Source organism: Diplotaxodon limnothrissa, linkage group LG2 (genome assembly GCF_057381915.1).
Source record: "Diplotaxodon limnothrissa isolate DT_005_m linkage group LG2, D_limnothrissa_male_GT1.1, whole genome shotgun sequence".
In the NCBI taxonomy this organism is placed as follows: domain Eukaryota; kingdom Metazoa; phylum Chordata; class Actinopteri; order Cichliformes; family Cichlidae; genus Diplotaxodon; species Diplotaxodon limnothrissa.
In genome coordinates, this window is record NC_140597.1 from 37,162,162 (window position 1) to 37,186,878 (window position 24,717).

Sequence of the window (24,717 nt, forward strand, 5' to 3'; positions counted from 1 at the left end):
AATGCGATCAGCAAGACTCAGGAAAACTTCCTGAACAGCGCAATTTCAGCCTCTGCTGCTTTTGTTTCCTTGTCTCGTCACCATCACACACCTGTAAATGAAGGAGTCGTCCAGACAAGCAGGGATGAAATAAAAGTGCCAGCAGCTTAAAGGATGCAGTGAAGCTGCTCGAGTCGAGATAAAGAGCTGAACATGGCGAACTGCATTGTCAACTACGGCTTTTCAGCCTTCATACTGGTAAGTTTTTCATATTCACACGTTTGCGATTTCAGTTTTCAACGGAGGGGTTTTGTAAACGCAGATGTGGGACATTTACGCACAGCTTTTGCGCGCAAAGTCACGTATTTCAAATACATGGTAAAATGGTAAATGGCCTGTATTTGTATAGCGCTTTTCTAGTCCCTAAGGACCCCAAAGCGCTTTACACAACCTGTCATCCACCCATTCACACACACATTCACACACTGGTGATGGCAAGCTACAATGTAGCCACAGCCACCCTGGGGCGCACTGACAGAGGCGAGGCTGCCGAACACTGGCGCCACCGGGCCCTCTGACCACCACCAGTAGGCAACGGGTGAAGTGTCTTGCCCAAGGACACAACGACCGAGACTGTCCAAGCCGGGGCTCGAACCGGCAACCTTCCGATTACAAGGCGAACTCCCAACTCTTGAGCCACGATCGCCCCTTTTTCAATGCTTGCAACCATTGTGTGATGGAAACATTGTTCTGGTTATGTTTGCAGTTTGTGTGGATGGCCATCAACATCTTCCTTTTTGTGTATTTTTATTTCTTCTACGACTTGGGGCCGCAGTTCTTCTACACGCGTCATCTTTTAGGGGTGAGTAAAGATCTTTGTTATGATGCTCGGTTCATTACTTTTACCAAAAACAATTACTGCTTCTCTTCTTTAAGTGAACTTAAGTTCAGACGAACGGGGATGTAAATAGCTGAGAACAGCAATGGTGTTGAGCTTTTAACTTAAATGCTCTGTGTCGAAACTATGTTAAACTGCATCAACCCTGACAAGTACGAATTGCAATAATATAGAAGAAAAGCGACTTTAAGTCACACATAGACTATTTGTATATATATGTTTTCCCCTTTATGTATAGTGCGTCGTTTGGACAGTGTTGTCTGTCCCATTCTTGTAAAGATGATGGTTTTTGAACGTGTCTTCAACCGTTCATCTCCAAGAGATTAAGCTAAACTGTCAGAGAAACATATAATATAGCAATAAAAGTACGTTTGTTTGTAACTTCGATCTCAACTGATTTTTAAATACAGTGTATTAATTAAAACCCCATATGACTCAGAAGCATGTACCTTGATCTGCCCATAAGTTGTGAGATGTGGAGGCAAAATATTCTTCTTTTTGCATAAATGTCTTTATTACACACCGAATGTATTTTAATTCATGTAAACTGCAACTTGATGTGTTCAAGCCCCATGCAATCACACAGAAGTACTTCTTAGAATGTTGCCATATTAAAAATTCAATATCGTTGGACCCCAAATGGTTATTTAAATAAGCAATGTGTAAAATTTAAGGGGGAAATTTCTCTAACTGACAGCAGACTTTTTTTTTTTAGCAACAGTGAGAGGCCAGGTCCAGCAATAAGGCAAATGTGGTGGAGGGTAACGCCTTTAAATGGAAATAGGAACTTAAGTATATTAAAAAATGCAATGACTATTACCCTCTGTGATTTTTGTGAAATGATGCTCATATGAAGATGCTTTTTATTTTAGTCTGCTTTGCCTTGGGCCAGAGCTCCTGCAGCTGTTCTCAACTTTAACTGCATGCTCATCCTCCTCCCAGTGTGCAGGAACCTGCTGTCTCTGCTCCGAGGCTCTTTTGTGGTAAGTTCCTCATGCTTTCATTAAGGATGGACCGATCCGATATTATGTATCGACATCGGTCCGATACTGACCTAAATTACTGGATCGGCTATGTAAAAATGTAATCTGCATTAACAGGGAAGGGGGGGTACAAAGAAATACTCTTTTTTTTTTTTTGTTATTCTCATGTCTAGCTTTTAATAAATAATTATCTGAATCTAACAACCAAAGTTTTCATCTGATGTAAAATGTATAGAAGTCCATTATTGTATATAGTAACGATTAAGTCTAATAGTTCGTAGGCTATAGTACGTTTTTCTTTGGGAAGGTACCATCTGTGCTGGCTGCAAAAATAAACCCCCAAAACTGGTCAGGTGGCCACCCACAACCTCAGACACCATTAACCAGCATAACAATGTGGTGCACTCGTAAGGCGTCCTGGAATCAAACCCCTGACATCTCATGTCTGTTTTGTGATGAGTTTGCATGTTCTCTGCATGCTTGTGCAGGTTTCTCATGCTGTCAAACTATGTAAGGTTCAATTTGCTTTGTGCTTAGAGCTTAAGTTACTTTTTACTGCTCGCTGAGATTATTACAGAGAAAGGATAACTCATCAGGTTGAGTAGCTTTCTGTTTTGTAATAATGTCACTCCCATGTTTTGCCATTCACTCCCTTTCTTTCTTTGTCTTTTCAGCGTTGCAGCAGAACAATGAGGAAACAATTGGACAAGAATTTGACTTTCCACAAGCTGGTGGCATACATGATCGCTCTGATGACAGGTATGTAATGGTGAATTTAATTTATATAGTAAACGCAATGTAAGGTGAAATTGTGCGTCTGTTCCTCCTTATGTATCTTATGTCTCTTTTAGTAGATATTGGAATAAAATCTGGCAATATTCTTCTGTTTAAAGATGACATTTCAATGTTGTTTCTGTCTATTTTTGTTTTGTTTTTCAGGTGCTATAGTTGTGCTATAGTCATAGCGACATGAATTATGCTCCAACAATAAAAGACAAAGAGACAAACTTCTCATTTTCTTTTCAAAAATGTGTTTTTGAAAAGAAAATGACATGCATGGGTGTGGTTAACTATTCGCCACACTCTGCAAATGTGCCTACATGAGTGATAAGCACATGTTTACTCAAGTCTCACAGTAACACGTATCTCAGTCTATTGTGAAGTTACAGTAAAACTGACAGAAAGATTAATTTTTCTCCCTTCCTTCCCTCAATCACGCAGCCACACACACAACACACACAACAAGTCAACAAGTGATATGTAAAGATCTGGAATTAATTTTGGCAAGACAAGTTACAGGGAAATGACTAAGAACATATGATAACAAAAACCTTTTCTCAAACGAGCGACTGCAAATATTTGAAACTCAGAAAGCTTGAACTGTTTCCTTTGATCAACTTGTTAAAAACACTTTTCACACTTTTTTTTTTTTTTTTTGCAAACAAATACAAAACTACATAAAGCAGCCGTGACGTGTCTCCTCTGTGTCTTGTCACAGCTGTTCATACGATCGCTCACTTGTTCAACCTGGAGCGGTACAACAACAGTAGACAAGGTCTTGACGACGAGCTCAGCACCGCTCTGTCCGATCTGGCTGACACAGAAAACACCACCTACCTGAATCCAGTCCGTATAACCAACCTTGTAAGTCATCTACGGATTGCTCCGAAACTGACATGAAATGAAACGCATCTCTCAACAAATACAGAGCTTTGCATAAAACAAATAACAGGACTCATACTTATCATTTATCAAACTGCAAAATGTGGGGGTGCCGCTTTCGCTCACAGGTGGAGCAGATGACCGCGTGTCTCATGACTTAATGTAGGTAACCCAGGTTCATTTTTGACCTGAGACCCTTTTACTGTGTCTAATGAAGACAAAATAATAATACAATTTAAATAAAGCAACTTATAAATGTGCCGCTTGCAAACTTAAAGGGGAGTTCTGCTCTGCTAATGGATCAGCTGGACATGTGAACACTGTGACCAAGACCTGAAAGCTCACGCGTCTGCTTGTGTCTCAGGATCCTCAGCAGATTCCCACCTACTTTGCCTTCACCACCATCGCCGGCCTCACTGGTGTCGTCATCACTCTCGCGCTCATCCTCATCATCACCTCCTCCATGGAGGTCATCAGACGCAGCTACTTTGAAGTGTTCTGGTACACGCACCACCTCTTCATCATCTTCTTCGCTGGTCTCGTCTTCCACGGAGCCGGGTACGAGACAGGCTTCAGCCTTTGTTGACTTTGGCTTGCGTGTTGTTATTTTTGCAAGCAGGTTTCATTTGTGCAATTTGCACCTGCAGGCGCATTGTGAGGAGCCAGCAGAGGACAAATCCACCACACAACACAACTTTCTGTAAAGATCACCCTGATGACTGGGGACAGATTCCTGAGTGTCCCATCCCTCAGTTTGCAGGAGGGTTTCCACAGGTTTGTCCTTTTGTACAGAGAGTAGTAAATTAAAACCTTCATCAGTGAAACCTCGTTAACCTCTTCTTGGTTTTTTCAGACCTGGATGTATGTGATTGGCCCGATGGTTATTTATCTCTGTGAGCGCCTGGTTCGTTTCATTCGTTACATGCAGAGAGTACAATACAAGAAGGTATGCTAGACTCACATTTCACCTGCTGCTTCTTCCACTTTTTTTGCATGTGATCCTAATCCATGTGCTTTGTCTTCAGATTGTCATGCGACCCTCTAAAGTGCTGGAGCTGCAGCTGATAAAGAATGGTTTCAAAATGGAGGTGGGTCAGTATGTCTTCGTCAACTGCCCAGCCATCTCACAGCTGGAGTGGCACCCGTTCACCATGACGTCTGCGCCCGAGGAGGATTTCTTCAGCGTCCACATCCGCTCGGCAGGCGACTGGACCGACAAACTCATTGAAATCATGAAGAAGGTACCAGAGGGAGCAGAGGGACCCAAGTGAGTCAAACAATCTGACCTTATCCAATCTGTTACTGTAGATGTTTCATGAGGAGGTAACTATTGCTACCTGTAATTTGTTTTGTTTTTTTTAAGCTTCTAATTTTTCTGGGTAAAATCAAAACTATTGTTTTTGTCTAAAACTGTAACAACACGCAAATACGTGACTCTGAAGAAAGAGTCCAAATGTCAAAGCATCTCTGAGCAAGATAACAAACTCGGATTGCATCAGGGTGTGGATTGGTATGTGGCATTTATCCAGATTACCTACTTATACAAATTTAAAAACCGATTTCCCAGCAGTCGTCTCCAAAGTTCAGGAATGCAGTTTGAAACTTAGGTGAGACGGACAGAGTCGCCCACAAAAATGCACAATAAGTGCACGACATAGCAACATCAACTTTACAATTAAATTTGGTCTGAAATAAAGGGCTTTAATTAAATGGGACTGCTAAGTCTGACATGACTCGTGTGTTGCAAGGCTCACTTATGGCTATGATTGTCATGTTAGTTAGCTAATATAACAAAGACAAATGCTAATAAATGCATATTGCAAATGAATTTGTGAATTTTGACACAGTCATAAATGACACTCATGTTTCAGACAAATTCCCTAGTTACACCAAAGAGTTGGTTTAACGAGTACTACTAGTACTTTAATTGTTTTTGATTATTGCTAAAAAAAAATTGCCATTCTGTTATGTAACTGGAAAAATTGTGTTGCCATTCAAAATAGTACATCCTCCAAACAAACAAACAAAAACTGAAGATTATAGCGTAGCAATAAGCAACAATACATGTATATTTAAACTATAACAAGCCTAAGTGGGAGCCTTGGAGTGCGCCACAGGAAACTGCAAAAAAATCAAAACCTTTACAAACTGATACTGACGTCCAAAGTCACATCCAGCAACTCGTTTCTTGACGACCTACAACTAGCTCTTTGAAGACGTCTCAAAACCTGTAGTTTATTTTTCTTGTTAAAAAAAATTCTTTTTGCCCTCAGGTTGGGCGTGGATGGACCTTTTGGCACAGCCAGCGAGGATGTGTTCGACTACGAGGTCAGCATGCTGATCGGTGCTGGCATCGGCGTCACTCCATTTGCCTCCATCCTCAAGTCCATCTGGTACAAGTTCAAAGACTCTGATCCTAAACTGCGCACCAGGAAGGTAACTTAACCCAACTGCTCCCCATCAGCCTGTTTATTATGAAATGGATGAAACCAATTCATATAAAGATTATTTCTTTATCCCCAAGGTTGGGACAACAATAACCTTAGTGTTAGTTACTAAATGCTTTTGACCTTATGTTTGTGTGAGATCAAACCAGCTCACTTCTTCTATTCAAACCTAACACAGGGCCTTCAATTGTCCTGTAAATAAAGACGCTTGTGTTTGAAACAGCACACCCATGCCAGAGGATGAGTCATTGTTTAACATGCATTTGCTTCCTGGTTTCAGATTTATTTCTACTGGCTCTGTCGTGAAACGCACGCCTTTGAGTGGTTTGCCGACCTTCTACAGGTGCTGGAGAAAGAGATGGAGGAGAGAGGCATGGGGGATTTCCTCACCTATAAACTCTACTTGACTGGATGGGATCAGAGTCACGTACGTGTGTGAATCAGTCATCAACCTACTCCACCCTCAGACCAAAGTCCACAACAGCAGTTTGATGTCATTTCATCTCAAGCTCAGTGGGTTTTTTTTTCTCTCCCTCCACAGGCTACTCACGTTATGGTTCACTTTGATAAGGACACTGATGTAGTCACTGGGCTCAAACAGAAGACTCACTATGGCCGGCCCATCTGGGACAAGGAGTTTGAACAAGTCCGCAAAGAGAACCCCACGTAAGCTTAAAAAAAGTTCTCTGGATTCAAACAAGTGCTTAAAAAGACTCAGAAGAACAAGAACTTTTCAAAAGTTACCTTAAAGCTTTGAAAATGTAAATATTTCAGAGCGAAAATGCCATTAGTTCTGTATATTTCTTCAGTTAACTAAAATAGCTCAACTCTGTTGCATTTATATGGCCTGAACTACCTACTTTTTCATTTCACTGATAATAAAGATAATGATTTTATAAATTCTTGCACAGTGAAATCTGCTTATTTCAATATGTTGGGTCTAATAATATTAATGTAAAGATGATATTGTCTCAAATGTCATCTTAATAATGAAATAATATTTAATATATTGTGCATTACACTTGAGGGAAAGACTAAAAAAGTTTAATTTTGTCATTATGGATTATTAAGTCTGAATTAATAGACTTTGACCTTTTAAACTGCTTAAATATAAAGCCTACAACCTCAACTACACAAAAACTGCAGGAGGCTGAATCCACTGTGTGTTTTATTGATTGTAACAGCATGTAGAATCTGAAAACGAGCACGTTTTCATAGCTGTAAAATAAATGAATGGAATAAAAGTTTGAATGATAAAGCAGCTTTGTTTTATTTTTCTGTGTGTTTTAGGTCCATTGTGGGAACTTTCTTGTGCGGCCCTGAAGCTCTGGGGAAAGTCCTGGAGAAGAAATGTGCCAAATACTCAGACGTGGATCCTCGCAAGACCAGATTTTACTTCAACAAGGAGAACTTCTGAGCAAAAAAAAAAAAAAAAAAATAAGCAAACGAGAGAAAAACAGGAAGCGCACGTTTACATATTCAAAGGATAACAATCAGTTGGAACTTTGTCTCGCTTCAGAAGAGAAATGTCAAAACATCGAGGAAAACCAGCGTGACAGGACGAGTGTTTACAGACCTTCCTCCATCTACTCTGAAGGGAGTACAGAGGCATGTTGGGTCATTTTAATCAGTGGTGCTCAGGGATTTGCCCCATTTTTACCATTGTGAAGTAAGGAATCACTGAGGCTACATATATATATTATATATATATGTATATATTTGTGTCATATTAGGCTGCATTATTGTAGTACTTGACTAAAGTTACAGGGACGATTTATGCTGTTATTAAGATGAGGACCTTGGTTCTTAGATCTACTGAATATGAAGGTGTTGACAGAACGTGAAAAACTTTTACTTTACAAAATACTCACAAATGGAGTATATTTACTATTCATTATGATCTTATAATCGTTTATCTTCCACTCAAGACAACTGATTACACGGCTGATGCACGGTTTCTACTGTATATAACCCATTGTTTGAATGCATGCATGTAACAGGACACAAAAAAATTTATTTTTCTTGGCAGGAGTTTACCAGGAAACAGGTTTACTGGAAAAATATGAGGCGCGATTACGACCTCCTGTATTCGAGCGTTTCCTTATCAGAAAAACGTGAAAGATAAAACCATGCCAGTCATTAAAGTTAGTGGTCAATGATCCTCTAAAGATGTGGAAGAAAACAATTCACCTGCTGTTTTTCTTGTAAATAATTTCTCATGAATAAAAGAAAATAAAGGCAATTGGTGTGTTTTTGTTGTTTTATTCACAAAACAGCTACAACATAACAACAGTTGGCTTTTCTAGGGGAAAAACGTGACATTCTTGCTCGAGCTTTTATTCAAGTTCAACATTCACCATAGAAAGTGACTTTTTCTTGCCTCCACGTGAATCAATGTTACACAAAACAAACATTATGATTTAAAACAAAAAGAACAGGTACAATATTCCAGACTAAGATGGGATATCTTCAGATCTGTTCACACTTTGCAGCCTGGTCCGAGTGGGGCAGACAGGAAATTCTGACATGATGAAATGGGGGGGGGAAAAAAAAGGAGGCTGTCACAACATTTCAAAAACCTTTGACTCTAGCGCTAAGGTTTTATTTGCGACTGGAAAGAAAGAAGCTCTGACTTTTCAGTACTTTAATCAGTCAGACCATCAAGGGGCCCCACTCGCCGTCTTCTGAATCTGCTCTTTGAGGATAAGGATGCTCTGCCGCTGCTCCGGCGGCAACATTGCGATCTGTTCTGGAGTCAACTGCAAGACCTGCATGATGAGGGCAGCCTGAAAGAGGAAAATGAAAATGTTGCTGAGGATGTTAAACGTGTTTTTCTGGCCAACAAGCTGAACAGAACAGTCTAGAACAACAGTCTAATGATAGTGTTCGATAACACAGAAATCATACAGCTTTGCCAAAAGCGTTTATACTTTGCCAGCTATTGTTCCAGAATAACAATAGTTACTGTTCTCAGGTAAGGCAATCAATGATCAGGAATGCAGAAAGGAGGCTTTCAGCAAGCTGATAATAAAAACAGGTCATTTTACATGTTACCTGCATGTACCTGCAACTCGGTTGGTATAAAATACTTCAGAAGTAATTATATCGAGATATTTTTAACCGACTCATCATCCTGACTGATAAAAATGCAGCAGTGACAAAGAGTGACACTCACCTTCTCTTGATCCTGTGTGGAAACCTGATTCTGACCTGGACTGAAGCCGCCTCCTGATGGAGGAACCCCAGAAATACCAGCACCCTGCAGATCAAATACAGTGTTACTGTAAGATCACAGTTCTTCACCCATCAATGATTATCCAGACAGCACAGATTTCTCTTGTATTTTGCAGATTTTCGTGCTTTTGTAAAAGCTGCCTATGAAACAATTTAGAGCATTCTGACTCCCTGAATGCCCTGAAGTATAGATGAAAACATGGAAAAAAATTAAAATAAGAATGAAGTAACGCAAATCGTACAACTGATGTCATAACAATATCAAGACACACACACACACACACGCGAGTGGTCTTCTTTCGGTAGTTCCCTTTAAGGATCGCAACAGCAGATCTTCAATATCCATCTCACCCAGGCTTTAGCATCCTCCTCTGTCACTACATCCATGAACCTCCTGAGGAATTCATCTTTTTCTAGAAATCCTGTCCACTCTCCCTCCATTTGACATCTCAGCCCTGTCGCTTTAAGTTTGTCTCCAAAACGCTCCAAAAACCTGAGCTAACCCTCTGACTTCTAACCATGCCTATCCTGGCCAATTCCAGTTAAACCAAAACACACAGCTGACACAGACATGCAGAGATGCAAACGTACCGGTCTTGCAGGTGGCGGAGCATTCGGACCCATTGCATGAGGGACAGGGCCTTGCATTCCTGGTGCTATGGGAACCCTCTGACCCGTAACTGGAACACGAGCATCCATTGCCCTTGGATCACGGCCTGTGTAAGGACACATAATTAGATGAATTTACCCTCAAAGTACGAGACTTTCGCAAACTATGACGCCTCATAGGGGCAGGTACCTCTGGCTTCCATAGGGGGTCCCCGTGGCTCCATCATGGGGGCCGCCCTGGGGTCAACCATCATGTTCCGTGGTTCACCCATGGGTGGGCCTCTCATGTCCATTGGAGGCCTCATATCTGGAGGGGGTGCAACTCCCAACTGTGGCATGTGTACAGGCGGAACTTGGTGGGGGGGTGGAGGTCCCATGTAACCCCGGCTAAACGCACACAAAATAAGAGAAGTTAAACATTTTTAAAACCAAGTCATAGTTTTTAGACCATAAAGTGGTCTTTGATATAGTCTAGCATTAAAACTCAAACGATATTAAGCAAAGATTTTACTATATAGTAGTATTTCTGGTCAGTAGTAGAGTAGAGTAGGGCTTTATCATCAGAAAACCAGTCACAGGAAATTAGATGCATTTGTTAGTGAATCGTGAAAAAGAAACCAACAAAATATACATCTTTTAATTTATATTTTTCCACCTGGGGAATTATTAAAGCAGACGGCAGCAGACACAGTGAGCATCTCTGTTGACAAGCTGACACATCCATCTTCCATGTCCTGCTGTTTTGTGCAGCCAGAGACCAGACTTGCGTTTCAGTTGTTGTTTACCTTTCTTTAACATTACATTTCCCCCAAATCAGCCAGGACAAAATAAAGACTTTAGTCTTGCAACATCAATGACTGGAACAGACACTCCTAAAAGTCACACCCAAATGTATCGTTAAGGTAAAATGGGATGTCTTACTTGGGGTCTATGACCTCTCCAGTGACAGACAGCAGAGTTCCTCCTCTGGGGTCATTGGGACCATCTCCCAGCAGGCCTCTTGGGGGGATACCACCTGGTCCTTAGAGGAAGAATTCATAAATTTAACCACAACACACACACACACACACACACACACACACACACACACACACACACACACACACACACACACGATACACGAAACATCTGCCAGTTAATTAGTGAAAAGAAATGGAGATGTGTCATCATATCGAATGACTTTCAAAGCTGAAATTCCAGTTAAGAAGAACCACGCACACTCCTAAAAAGATGAGTGTTTGCTCAGAAGAAAAAAACCTACACAGTTAGCTCAAACTGCACAAAGGCCACAGCAAACTGCCACAGAACAAGGTCACAACACACAGATACATCAGGGACACACACACACACACACACACACAAAGAGGAGGAAGGGTAGAGCATTGTGGTCTCATCAGCATTAATATGCAGATCTAAAGATTTGAAAGCAAATTTATATAAACACAAAACAAGAAGAAGAAAAACTCTGCTCCCACACGTATACACAAAGCTGATTTGAGAGTGTTCGCCTACTTGTGTCTTCTAAGTCTGACATTATTTGGCCATGAAAGCATGGCGAACAGAGGCATGCATAGAAAAGATCAAGAACAATGGATGTCTCATATTCCATTTATACGGCGTTACAGCATTAAGGCAACAACCTATAATGATGCCATCAGTTAGCTCAGTGCAAATTAGGCTAATTTACTGCACTTAAGCAGAAATATATTCATCACAAATGAATAGATCTTTTTCTGTTGATCTGGGAAAGTTAACGTCTTCTGATTTACTCTAAGGAAAACGAATTTAGAAGAAACTGATAAGATAAAGATCATCTGGGCTCCTTGTCAGTGTAACGCTACTGTGTTTGTGCAGCAGAGCAGCACCAACTTCATTGTTTACAGTCCTCTCAGTGGCACTTGTAGAAGAGTGTCATGACAGCTAAGCAGATGGTATTCCAGATGTCAAGCAGTGCCAACTAGCAGAGGTGTGGACTCGAGTCACATGACTTGGACTCGAGTCAGACTCGAGTCATTAATTTTATGACTTTAAACTTGACTTGAAAAAATGTTCTAAGACTTGTGACTTGACTTGGACTTTTACACCAATGACTTGGGACTTGAATTGGACTTGAACCGGTTTACTTGAAAAGACTTGATATTTTACCCCAAATATAAAATTTAACATGCATATTATATAGAGATTGAAAATGTGACGTCATTCACGGGTAGAACCGCAAAGGATTCTGGGAACTCGTGGCAAGCGGTACTAGCGCACGCAGGCTTTCAATTAAAATCAGTTATACAGCGATAAAAAGAAACACAAAAATGTCAAGAAGCTGTTGTATTATTAACTGCAATAGCCGGTCGCATGACAGCCACGGGAAGCCGACGGGTAAAGAGATCGGTTGTTATCGGATTACGTCGTTGAAGAGAAATTGTTCGAGCCATGTTTCCGAAGTAACAAAGACGCGACGGCTGGCCTGGATTGCAGCCATTCAAAGATCAAATATAACGTCCCAGAACCCTCCAGCTCACAGGTTAGTCTGCTCCAAGCATTTACACGAAGGTCAGTCTGCTGTTGTAGTTAATGCGTCATTTTTCTTAACATAATTGGTGATATAGGTTACAAGCAAGTCTGGCGCTGAACAGAAATTGTCGCGCTATGCTCCTTTATTTATTGTGCATAAATAGTGAATTGTCCTGACACAATATTGCGTTTCGCTTCTGTTATTATGGTACATTGACAAAAACATATACTTTTATTCACAGGATAAAACAGGTTTTTTGTATCACTAATTGCCCAGTACGATTACAGCATACAGTATTATTGTCACTGCTACATTTCTGTGATGCTACCAGAAATTATTTCCACTACTAATTAATTACCGTTGAGCTCAAAGGTCATATTAATAAACGGTTAAGGAATGTGTATTTATGATGACAATTTGTGAGACTGGTAAACTTATGATACGTACGATGGTCTTTCGTTCTACACGGTGCATTTCAAGGTCCTGTACCCATCCGTCGGTAAACTGTACCTGGGCTTGTTGCAGTGACCTGAAGTTACTAAACTTCATGAGTGTGTGCACTCACTCCAAGAACCGTATGATTATAAATATGCATATAAATATGCTACGATGAGATAACTGACTTCATCTAACTAGCAAATGTTGTCCAGGCTACGTTGGTGATACAGTTTTTTTTAAATGTGTATGATATTTTTGTCATGCGATTTTAAAGCTGGTCCTACAAGCGCATCCAAGAATAACATGCAGCTTATCTCAGAACTGTCGGTGAAAATTATTCTTGGAGCTAGGTTTAATTGAGCTGCATTTTAAAGAGGTGCAATTTCACAATTTGTGTATATTTTCTAAGTTCACTATTTTGTCATGTGTTGAGAAAAACACAGATTTTAAAATTACATGGTCTAATATTTACATTTAGCATAACTGCAACATTATTTTTTCGTTGTTTTTTTTTTTTTAAAGACTCGAAAGGACTTGAAATTCAAAGTTTCAGACTTGTGACTTGACTCGGACTTTTACACCAGTGACTTGAGACTCGACTCTGACTTGCCTGACATTACTTGAGACTTGACTTGAGACTTGAGGATAAAGACTTGAGACTTACTTGAGACTTGCAAAACAATGACTTGGTCCCACCTCTTCCAACTAGTTCCTCACATACAGCATTGTTAACTGTGAAGCTCTGTATACACGTATGTAATGTGTTTATATTATATAGAACAACAGCAACTGGTCATATATTCACCTTCAAACATGTCAAGATTATTGCTGGGCACCCGAGTAAGAGCAACGCCGTGTCTGCGCTGGTTTGAATGAGCAGTTCTCATATTTCGACTAAACCGTGCTTGATGTGTGAAGGGGGAGGTGCGCACACAAGGGTGCGCTTGTAATGTAATCCAGTTTAATTGTATTTATAAATTTTCTAGTCTAACTGACCAAGTACAGCAGACTATGAATCATGCATAACTATATGTTAATAAAACACTTTATTCTATACATGTAAAGCTCTTTATCTACTTCACTTCTACAGCCGATGCATGCTTTTGGACCGTGCCTGGAGCACCCAGAGGCACAGAGAGGACATGCAACACAGAAAGGCCCCAGCTGGGGCTCGAATCGTCTCAAGCAGAATTTATGGTCTTGCAAAGGTGGCGTGTATGCCGTCTGCTCCACTCCAGGTGCTGCCCCTTTGCCTGCAGTGAGCTCTGTTCTCAGATGGAGGCAGTGTACAAAGTATGTGCTACAACCGGTCTGAGGGTACTTGTATGTTTGAACTGAGCTCTGCGCTACATCTGACTGACCAACATTCAAGGAGCTGAAGTAAAACAGGTAGTTAAAACCAATGAAGAGTGTCCAAATCAACCATCGCCTGTGCTTATCATGCTTTATTTCCTGGATCTTTGAAGTTTTTTAAATTTCGTCATTCTCCCATTCTAGATCAACTCCACTATTGTTCCCTTCTCTATTACGCCCACTTGTCAGCCAATCAATATTCGCCAGTTGCTTACATCATCTGGTTCCAGAGACATGCAGTGAGGATTCTTGGAGGACTGCATGGAAGCGTGTCTCTTTGTATCGTTGGGATACAAATGGTGACATCACTCCAGTCACTCTCCAGTGCAGTAAAAGCTATAAACTACAGCACAGCCTGTTAAAAATGTGGATTTTTGGTTTGTTTTTTTAAACTGAACTGGCTTCAGCCTCACTTCATAAGCGATAAGTGATGCTGACAAACACAAACAAAAGCCAATCAAGAGAGTAGCAAAGCAGCTTCATTGTTATACCGTACCGTCCAGCTTGAAAGCAAAGCCAGCAATTTCATGTCATTATCAAGTGACTAAGCTGATCCTGGAGTAAAAAGAAGGCCAAGTAGTCTCTTTCCATTAGTGCAAATGACACGTGCCTTTTCAAATAATGAATGCTGCTAACACAGAGAGCTCTCACTGTATGAGATATTTCACCGCTTTCATCTTTATCTTTAGCAACATCCATAAACCGTCTCTATCAATAATAAACATCTCACATCTGAACTCGTTACCCTTCAGGCTCAACTCTACAGAAACGAGTGGTAGCTCTGTAAAAGTCAGCAGTCAGTGAATATCATTTATTACAATTTTAGAAACAGATCTCGTTTGATAATTAAAATCAAATCATTTTTGTCAGATATCTGCAAGCACACAGGTGTATGGATGAGAAACACCACGCCACTGGCTCGCTGACCCAAATTTACCCACACTGCCATAGCAACAGCGCCACGGCTAAAAATGTAACATAAATAGAGAAAATTAGAATAAGCGGGCCTTTTGGGAAGAAAAGAAAAATGTACAGCCACCCCCTCAAAAACTAAGATCGCGCAAGTGTCGAGCAGGAGATCTCCTCTGGTCGACATCCATCAGTCTGGATCAACGGGAGCTCAAGTCTCCTTCCAACTTTGCCAAATCTCAAACAGCAGAATCTGCTGATCACTCTGTAATCGCCCAAATAAAGTAGTGACTGAAAGGTTTTAACTTCATTTGTATTCTGTTAAATTTCGAACAGAGAAGCAGAAAAACGAAGGAGACATATAAAACTAGCTAAAAACATGTCGAGGACAAGAAGTACAGAAGAAGCTGCAGTTCTGTGGAAATCAGATAACACCCTTTAGGATTCAAGGTCTTACTCTGTAGCCATTACCTGGCCGTGTACCCTGTCTGACCAGTGTTTAGATCCAAACTCAGATGACCCGCCTTGCAATTACACCTGAACTTGTACCGCTATCTGATATTCCCGTGTTACTGTTGTTCCTACAACATCATGATTAATGTTGCTCGAGGACTACAAATATAAATTCCCCATTACACTGCCGTGACGTCATTAGTTTAAGTTAGGCTTCCAGGAAGCAGACAAAAAGAATAAAAAAAACAATTCACATAATGTGGGCGGGGTGTGTCACAAAGCTGTCAACTAGGATTTGTTGACACATTTGTCTTCAGGGGTTTCTGCAGATTTTTATAGTTAGTGAAAATGTAACCCAAACAACTTTTACTGAAACTTTCAGCACTGTTCTGGTGCCTAAAAGTAACCAAACTACAACAGAGAGAGAGAGATTAAATAAATAAATAAATAAATATAATAACTCATAAAAAATTCAAACAGCACATAAACCCAGGTATCCCAAGTGAGATGGATCCACTGATCCGCCCCAGTCTCCTCTTTACACGTACAATGTTGCATTTTACACTTTGAAGCGGCTGTGATGACGATCCTGGAACAACATTAATTACATGGTTGTAGGAACAATAAACTGGGACGTCAGATGCACCTGCAGGTCACTATGAGGCGGTCTAAACGTCCTTTTGTATCACATAAACGCTCCATGAAATCGCATCAGTACTCCTTGTCATGATATCCATCAAGCTCCCCCGTGCAGGCTGACAAGTAGGCTGAAGGCTGAACACCTGCACCATCTGCACAAACTGGCCCCAGCTGCTATCTGGAGCTGATCAGCCCAACTGTGCATATCTTTACAACAACAAAAAACTAAACATTGATTGTACTCATGACCTGGTATATTCCTGTGTAGCTGTGGTAGTGCTCTGAGATTGTAATAATTATATACACAGACTTATGAACTTCTCTAAAGGCTGCATGTGTGATGAGTCATTTTTATTTACAGCGGAAATGCTGTCAAAAATATATGCTGTATATTTGAAAAGTGTCACTGCTTAGCAGGGCTGCGACCTGACTGGAGAACCGAGGAGGTACAGTGATACCTTGAGGCCGCTCGATAGCAGCTTGACCAGACGATCCTGTGGGAGAATGCTGAAGGTTTCCTGAGCCAGCATTAAAGTGAGAAGAACAGGAGACAAGACTCAAGAGGGCAAAGCACCATTTTAGCACGCTCGTGAAATCATCTCATGCACAAATAAAGGTACAGAAGGGTGAAGAAGAGGGAACTTTTACAAAATCATCAAGATGGCATACATCCAAGATTTAAGATAAAACACAAAAAGAGAAGACGATAACGAGGACACATGGCGTATATCGTTGTGGATAAACCTCCACTATTTATATGACTGTGGTGACACCTGCTGATCCAAATGAGCCATGACACGTGCAAAGTTTGGACGCAAGTGGATTCTGTAAGTATTCGGATCCCCTTCCTTTTTTGCAAGAAATTGTCATGTAGATTTAATCTTCCACTAGAGTTGCATGGAACTGCATTTAAAAGGACTCCATCAGCATGAAGGAAAAGATTTTCTGGTCTGATGAGACAAAACCTGAACTCTCTGGGCGGAAATGCAAACTGATTGTTGGGTTCGTGGTCACCTCAAATAATGAGGCTCTTCTTGTTGTGTTACACAGAAGAAACCCCTGTTTTCAATCAATGCCTTGGAACAATTTTATCACAGTGGTCTATAGAGAGTTAAATCGACCTCATGTCTTATCTTTTTTTCCCCTCATCCTAGCAAACAGTTTGGATTTCAGGATCCAGTAAAAACAGGTGTGCCTTTCTAATCCATGCTATAGATGGACTTCAAATCAAGTTCTAGACGCAGGCCACATGTAAATGTGTTTGGGTGCTGTCAAAAGCATGTAAACACAACACAGTTTTGGCTGCCCCACTTCAGAAGGTGGGAAAAAAGTCCTCACTGTGCAGTTTCACAAATTTTAGATTTTGTAGATATTTTTGAATTTGGTGAATTGCTATTAACAAAAAAAAAAAAAACATGGCCAGCATTTCACAATCAACAAACTCAACCTAAAGTTAACTCCAGTTTATATTTTGCCCTTGGTCGTGCATGCTCTATCTGTGGTGGCTCTAAGCCCCACCAGCGGTCCCTGCCCCAGAGTTTGTGGGCCACAAACTTTGGCCAGTGAGAACCTGTTGGACACTTCATGTGTAAATAAACGTAAATGTCCTTTTTTTAATTAATGTAAATAAAAAAGGTAAGACCACAGTCTCTGACATCACGTGCCAAAAACTCTGCGCATCAATGAAACAAAGGAAGGCATTTCCCAAAGGTCACTTTCAGACCAAAAACTGTGTTTGCATGTGGACGAAGGCCAAAACACATGAAAACGAACCACTTTAAAAAACACAGAAAAAGACACACCTCAAGAATAATTAAAGCAAATAAGACGCACAGAATCTGGGAACCCATCAGCTAATGTCTGGGGTCAATGTTTCAGGCTTCCGGATTAGCCAGCTGATCTCGAGATAACAGATATCCAGGCCACGACTTCCCATTACATGTGCTGGCTGTGTCAGATTATGAATGGAGATGAATTTTAAAAAGCAAATATAAGGCTAAATCATCATGAGGCACACAGAGTGCTCCTCTGAATCCTGAACCAATCTACTCACCACATGGAGTGGTGACTGAACAAAAACCCTCTAATAACAACTGGACACCAGAAAGCTTTGGGTACCAAAATTCTTCACATTCTACGTATTCACATGTGGATGTGTGGTAATAGTAATTACCGGCTACAGTATGACTGCCACAGTAATCATGCGATAACTAATATAAACGACAGATCTCAGCTTTTGAGATTACCGTTTTACAAAGACCAATCTAGAAATAATGCTAATTGTATCCACTTTAAATTAAAATGTATGCAAAAACAGAAAGGGGGTAAATACTTTTTGAATCCACTTTTGTCTAATTGGAAACACTGCACTGAAAAACTGCTTTTCAATTACTGCTGTCTACCGACAAACATTAGCATTATTGGTGATTGTTTTATACGCCAAAGAAAACAGCTAATAAAATATGACAGGTTTTCAAATTTAAGACATGCCTTCATGCAGCTTATTCATTTACATGCTTGGAACATTTGTAACAATTCTAGATTATCGAATGTTTAATGATTTTATAAAGTTAATGTCTTAGAGATAGATACCTGCCCTGTATTTATGGTTTGTTTGTGTAACTTTATACTACAAGTGGCCAGAGTGACACTACCACAACCAATTTCACAACTTTTGCCATTTCAAGCGTGCATGTGGTCTGATGATTACCTGGAGGTCCAACTGGTCCCGGTCCAGGCCCAGGTCCTGGTACAGGCATGGGTCCAGGGACAACTCCCATGTTAGGGGGCTGCATCATCTGGGGCGCTCCATTGACATGCATTCCAGGCTGAGGACATAACAAAATAAAAATGATTAAGAAATGAATGGAAATAATATCTCCTGAAACTGTATCTATAAAGAAGAGAACATATGGTGCTTGATCCCCTCATTGAGGACAAAAACATGTTAAGTGACATTTATGTTACATTTCTGTCTGCATGTTTGCTCCATTTCAAAGTCGTTTGAGATCAGACGAATGAATTCAAGCATGGAGCTGGAACTCCTGCCAGCTCTGGACAAACCTTGTAGCAAAACATCCAATCTACAAGCAGTAGCATTGCCATCAGGCACTGCTTACAGCAGGGGTGTCAAACTCATTTTAGTTAATGGGCCATGTTCACACTGTTTGACAACAAATGGGCCGGACCTCCTCTCCTACAGCACAACGTATAGTCACATTTATTGATATTGGTGTTTTCAGAGTTAGAATGCTGCTATTAAAATTTACAGCTCACAGTGGATCTACAAAGGAACAACAACTTTACATGTACCTTTCTATAATTCCACCCTGACCACACCGACACAGGTATTTTATAAAAACGTAGCTTTTTCTATGCGCTTTGGGCGTTTCCCCACACAGAGCCATTTTAGGTCACTGAAAAATTAACAAATCTCAAACAAATCTCAGTTTCTGCGTAAACAAGGAAACCAAAAATCTTCTCTTGCACCGTCAAAGGTGTGTGCCTTTATCTCCTTTTTGGTATCATAATCTACCCTGTGTTATTGTTGCCCCAAGGCATCTGATTGGCCAACATTTCTACACGGTTAATGGTTATATCGCCGTCTGCTGCTTGACAGTAATGGACACTGGTTTTGTTTTGTTTTTTTCAATACAGCGCTTGTGTGGATGTGACTTTCTTTTTAAACCAAAGCAGAAAATTCTTGTTCTAAAATGTATTAATGGACTAACCCACAAACTGCCATGCCACATGGTGGTGCAGACGTTGCCACGGTTGCCTCACAACAATAAGATTCTTGGTTCAAACCTTCAAGTCATCTGGGGCCTTTCTGTGTGGAGTTTCTGTGTTCTCCCTGCACGGTTTCTCTTGTTTCCTCCCACATCCCCTCATATAACCTCCTGTGTCCTTTTCCTAATCACCTTTCTCTAACCTCGGTGAAAACGCTACGAGGTGTGAAGGGGAAGTTATAAGGACTTAGAAATAGAGAAGCGTGGTGCTCAGAGAATCCAAATGCACATACATTAGGCTCTTTAACAATGTGATGGTGCAGTGTTGAAACTACAATGTCCAAAAGATGTATTAAAAATGCACATTTTACTTCACCCCAGAGTGTTCTTATATTGTTGAACAAGAACCACTGGGAAAAAACATATCATTACAGGTGCTGGAACTTTAAAGCCTATAAAATGAAAAGCATCTTATTTTCTTATTTTTCCTACTGGAGACTGATCCAACTCATCCCCTCCTCCTTGTTTAGGATTTCTATGAAATTCCCTGTATCCAGCACTTATCCAAGGTGGCTCTAAGAGAAAATTCATTGATGATAATCCTAAAAGCTGGCAAAACAACAAATGCACTGAGATCAATTAATGCAGCGTATGATCAGGATTTAGAGAACATATAAATCTGCACTTCTCATGCAAACCAACTCCTATTCACAGACAACCAGTGGGTTTAACAGAAAAATTAAAAACATATCATCAGGTTATGGAAATGGAAAATGCACTTACAAATAACATTTGCATGATCAGGCCTACTTTATCAGTTATGTTGATCGTTTTTCAGGAACGCTCAGATGGTCCTTCGCTATGACTTATGAGATAAAATTTATCTACTTTCCTTTCATAAAGGTTGCTTCAGCGTATGATCTACTAAAGGGGGTAATAAAAGAAGCACTGAAGCCGTTCCTTATCATTTTGAGAATTCGGATCACCACGGACTACGTTCCTCAGTTTGGAAACTTCATAAGCAAAATGAATTGTATCGTAGGTTAACTGATGATTCTAAACTGGCTGTAGGTGTTAGTGTGAGCGTGAATTATGGTCTTTCTGTGTTAGCCCGGTGATAGACTTGGTGCGTGTCCGGGATGTACCCGGCCTATCACCCACTCTCAGCTGGGACAGACTTAAACACCTCAAGCAAACTACTTGTTGAGATCTAGAAATATTTTAAACTTTTCACCCCGCACATTTTAACACTTCCTGAAGCCAGACCAGGACTTTTGGTGGGCCAGACTTTGTGATCCTTTCACCAGTATTTATTCACTCCATGGTAAATTAACTGGTTCATATACAATGCTTTTCTAGGCAAAGCACTTTATACAACATGCCTTATTTGCCCATTCATACAAGCACTTTTTCAACACCTAATTGCTTTCTATCTAACATTCACACATTCATACATCAATGAATGCATCAGAGACCAACTTGTGGCTCAGTATCTTGCCAGAGGATACTAGCCATGCAGGCTGGAGACTGGAGAAGCCAGACTGAACTTCTAACCTTTTGATTAGTAGATGACCTGCTCTACCTCCTGGGCTACAGCCATCCCAGCAACCCTTGCATGCGTGCACATTTTTCAGGACACACAATGGGAACATTTTGTTGAAGAGAATACACAGTAATATGACAAAAGATATGTTCTGCTTACCACAGGTTGAGACACGGGCATGGTCGGCTGTGTAGGTGGAGAAGTGACTGTCGGTGCTCCTCCGCCCTGTCCACTGGGAATCAGAGGCTGGACTGTTGTTTGACGATGGAGCATTTTCTATACAAGGAGTGAGGGGAACATAAAAAAAAAAATACTGCTTGCTTTGGCTTTAAAATGCAGGACAGAATAAACATTTACTGAGTCGAGAACAACTGTCTTCTGACTGTGACTCATCTCTTCATTCTCACCAAGGCTATCTCAGGATCAACAATCCGCATGACCACTTGGGCCTGCAGCAGAGCGTAGGCCAGCTGAGGGTTCTGCAGCAGCATGTTCCGTGCCTCCTGAGGACTGTTCTGCACACACAGCTGGAGGGAGAGAGAGAAAAACATTTTTTTGAAACCAAAGGGATCTGATTTTAGAAACTACTAGAAAAATCTCTGACTACATCCTAAAAGACTTAAAAAACAAACAAACAAAGAAAAAACACTCTAGTTTTTAATCCCACCACCACTTTTTACTACCCACTCATGACTCAGACATAACTCCCTAACAAACAGGCATTAGACCACAATCTGCAGAAATACCACTACTATTAAATCTGGAGCCACTGACTCCAATCAGCATCTGGAGCGTTCCTACTGACACAAGCTTTTGGTGAAACAAATGACTTTCTGAGTAAAGCAAAAGACGTCTGCAGTGTGGCGTTTCTTTGGGCTTAATGAAGCAGACTACCAGCTGTACAAAGACGAGGCTTCACTGGCAGAGCTGAGAGTGGCAGGCTGCACAGCACAGCCTCTGTTAATGAAAGGGAAGGTGGAGCATCTGCATACAGTTAAGCTGGAGGTGATTCAGACTGTGTGAAACATTTGTCACCATCCTTACTACTGACAATTAAAAAAAAAGAAAAAAAAAGAGTAAGGAGCCTCATACATACAGTTTTAGATGATGTCATTTGGGAAAACTAATTTTTTACTTTAAAAGACTCACTGTTGTTTCATGCATTTATTAAACGCTCAAACGCGAGAGGTTTTATTAAATTTGGCTGTGTACAGGAGACCATAACGTTTTACATAGAGCTGAACATAAAGTCATCAAATTAATTCTTAAATGCACCACAGACTACCCATTTGGCAGATGATTCTACTATTGATAAGTTCACCTCTCACCGAGAGTACAGTAAAGAAACCTCAATCTCCTCTCTGGAGATGGTTATAAGTGTATATGGGGGGGTGGGGGGGGGGGGGGGGGGCACACCCTACCTTCATTTGTTTCATGAGTTCAAACATCTGCTCAGGTGGCAGACTGGCTACTGCTCTGCTGATGGACTCTGGGGCCTCCTCTGGCTGGATGCTGTCTCCATAAGGAGACTCAATAATGGGGGCTCCTGTTCCCAAACCTGTGCAAGACAAAAATAGCTTGGGTATTGAAACAGATTATGACCAGAAGCTTACCTAAACAAACTCGAGAGGAAATTAAAAACTTACTTTTCAGCTCTTCCTTGTTCTTCTCACTGGCTGCGTTGTCAACACGGAGAGCCCGACCACTAAACTCTCTCCCATTCAAGTTTCGCATGGCACTGAGGGCAGTCTCCTGGTCTTGGTATTCACAGAAACCATATCCCTTTGGCTTTCCTGTCTCCCTGTCATACACTAACCTGAGTACAAGAAAAGGGAACAATCCACATTTAAGACTGTCTAAAAGGACTTATTAAAACCCTATAAAACATCTTAGTTCAGAGAGGACCAGGTCTAGCGCGTTCCTTCACTCACCTGAAACTGACAACAAGTCCGACTTCAGAGAAGATGTCTTTCAGCTGTTCTTCTGTGGCTTCATACGGAATATTTCCCACTAAAACAATTAATACACACAATATTTAGTGTTAGTATGACAATAAACAGAAGGAGGATTTGTAATTCGAGGCTCCTTTGCTTGCTATTTCTTTTTAACTTTCCCTCGCGCGGTGTTCAGCTAACAGCAACACTAGCCTGACATCCATGTTAGCAAGTTTTGATTCACAACCCGCTTCCTTACATTCTTCCTGAGCACCCAGAGGATAAACTTACCCAAACACAGCGACCTAAAAGCAACAAACTTACCGAACACCGATCGTAGTGACCGGTCAACGGCTGGGTCTCTATTCGCGGCTGCAGCTGCGGCCGCAGCAGCGGCGTTGGCAACAGATACGTTCGCCATTTTGGGGACAGAATTTAATGTTACACCGGAAACTAGAAGGAGACAACATCCGTTCATTAAAAAAAAAAGAAAGAAAAAAAGGGGGCCAGGGCGGTGGGTGGGGGAAAGGCCAAATTAAAATCCCAGCAGCGCAACCATTCCTAACGTATTGAAAAAGGTTTTTATTTATAAGTATTAGCACTTGTTTGTAGGCAAAGAAGAAGGAGGTTTGGTGAGTGATTCTTAAAAACTGCTTACTTTATAACGGTTGAGGGTTATTATAGGACTGTTGATAGTAAACTGGCAACACCTGGCTAACTGAATAGCGAGGCTTTATTGTCAGCGATTATTAATTATTATTTGTTCAACTATTTTATTTTGTTTTATTTCCATTTTATTTTATGTAGTAAAACTGTCGTAACGTATAATTTCTGGTGCACCTGGATAATCACACACCTGTTGCCATTATTAATTGTTATTATTAATTAATGGGTTACAGTAAGAGAATGCAAAAGCAGCCTTAGATACTTTAAACTGTTGAATATTATTTTTATCCTGTTATTTCATTAATTAAAAAGTATAATTAAAATAGTAATAAGTGCAACAACCCAGAGAAAAACAAAACTCCCAGCGTGGGAGACAAGCCATTGTTGTTGGGGGGAGGGGTAAACTACCCAAACCTACCTGCCTCTGTGTGAAAAAGGTACTGCACTTCCTGTGAAATCATGAATGAACTGTAAATTATGGGGCGCCGTTTGTAAACTGAAACATGCCGAAATTAACAGCAACATTTTTCCACATTTAGCTCTAAATCTTACAAAAACATGTTTTTTCGAGTCATTTTTTACAACATTTAGTAAAATATTTGTAACTTTTCATATTTAAAACAGGATTTTAAATGTTAAATCTAAATGCTAAATGTTAAATCTAAATGTTAAATGTTAAATCTAAATGCTAAATGTTAAATGTAAATATTATATTTAAATGTAAATGTTAAAT

The 24,717-nt window shown here is 40.6% G+C and overlaps 2 protein-coding genes across 4 annotated transcripts; one reads left to right on the forward strand and one right to left on the reverse strand.

Moving 5' to 3' along the window:
• The first annotated feature begins 186 nt into the window (after window positions 1-186).
• On the forward strand, window positions 187-7,566 carry nox1 (NADPH oxidase 1). Of its 2 annotated transcripts, none has more exons than XM_085372992.1 (13): window positions 187-237; window positions 746-841; window positions 1,750-1,860; window positions 2,535-2,619; window positions 3,359-3,504; window positions 3,887-4,080; window positions 4,170-4,296; window positions 4,376-4,468; window positions 4,548-4,789; window positions 5,796-5,958; window positions 6,250-6,396; window positions 6,511-6,635; window positions 7,260-7,566. In XM_085372992.1, exons 1-13 carry the CDS (start codon window positions 193-195, stop codon window positions 7,384-7,386), a joined length of 1,701 nt encoding a protein of 566 aa, XP_085229118.1. In that variant the 5' UTR covers window positions 187-192; the 3' UTR covers window positions 7,387-7,566. The 2 variants fall into 2 exon arrangements, with proteins under 2 accessions (XP_085229118.1, XP_085229125.1); XM_085372999.1 differs by having other exon boundaries at window positions 3,899-4,080.
• A 662-nt stretch (window positions 7,567-8,228) lies between these two features.
• On the reverse strand, window positions 8,229-23,739 carry cstf2 (cleavage stimulation factor, 3' pre-RNA, subunit 2). 2 transcript variants are annotated; one of them, XM_085373023.1, is made up of 13 exons: window positions 23,643-23,739; window positions 23,316-23,394; window positions 23,031-23,200; window positions 22,806-22,942; window positions 21,792-21,911; window positions 21,544-21,660; window positions 18,824-18,941; window positions 16,572-16,631; window positions 10,734-10,833; window positions 10,003-10,199; window positions 9,795-9,919; window positions 9,145-9,228; window positions 8,229-8,755 (listed from the first exon to the last, which is right to left on the reverse strand). In XM_085373023.1, the coding sequence occupies exons 1-13, from the start codon at window positions 23,737-23,739 to the stop codon at window positions 8,630-8,632; spliced, it is 1,530 nt and encodes a 509-aa protein (XP_085229149.1). In that variant the 3' UTR covers window positions 8,229-8,629. The 2 variants fall into 2 exon arrangements, with proteins under 2 accessions (XP_085229149.1, XP_085229142.1); XM_085373016.1 differs by lacking the exon at window positions 16,572-16,631.
• Window positions 23,740-24,717: the final 978 nt, after the last annotated feature.

What these genes read in the sequence shown, in the direction of transcription:
- nox1 (XM_085372992.1), top strand. Translation starts at nt 193, where the DNA reads ATGGCGAACTGCATTGTCAACTACGGCTTTTCAGCCTTCATACTG. An exon ending in TGCTCCGAGGCTCTTTTGTG is followed by an intron (nt 1,861 to 2,534) that starts GTAAGTTCCTCA and finishes TTGTCTTTTCAG; the next exon opens with CGTTGCAGCAGAACAATGAG. An exon ending in TTGCAGGAGGGTTTCCACAG is followed by an intron (nt 4,297 to 4,375) that starts GTTTGTCCTTTT and finishes TGGTTTTTTCAG; the next exon opens with ACCTGGATGTATGTGATTGG.
- cstf2 (XM_085373023.1), bottom strand. Translation starts at nt 23,739, where the DNA reads ATGGCGAACGTATCTGTTGCCAACGCCGCTGCTGCGGCCGCAGCTGCA. An exon ending in TGCCCGTGTCTCAACCTGTG is followed by an intron (nt 18,942 to 21,543) that starts GTAAGCAGAACA and finishes TTATGTCCTCAG; the next exon opens with CCTGGAATGCATGTCAATGG. An exon ending in CTCCGCCACCTGCAAGACCG is followed by an intron (nt 9,229 to 9,794) that starts GTACGTTTGCAT and finishes TTTGATCTGCAG; the next exon opens with GGTGCTGGTATTTCTGGGGT.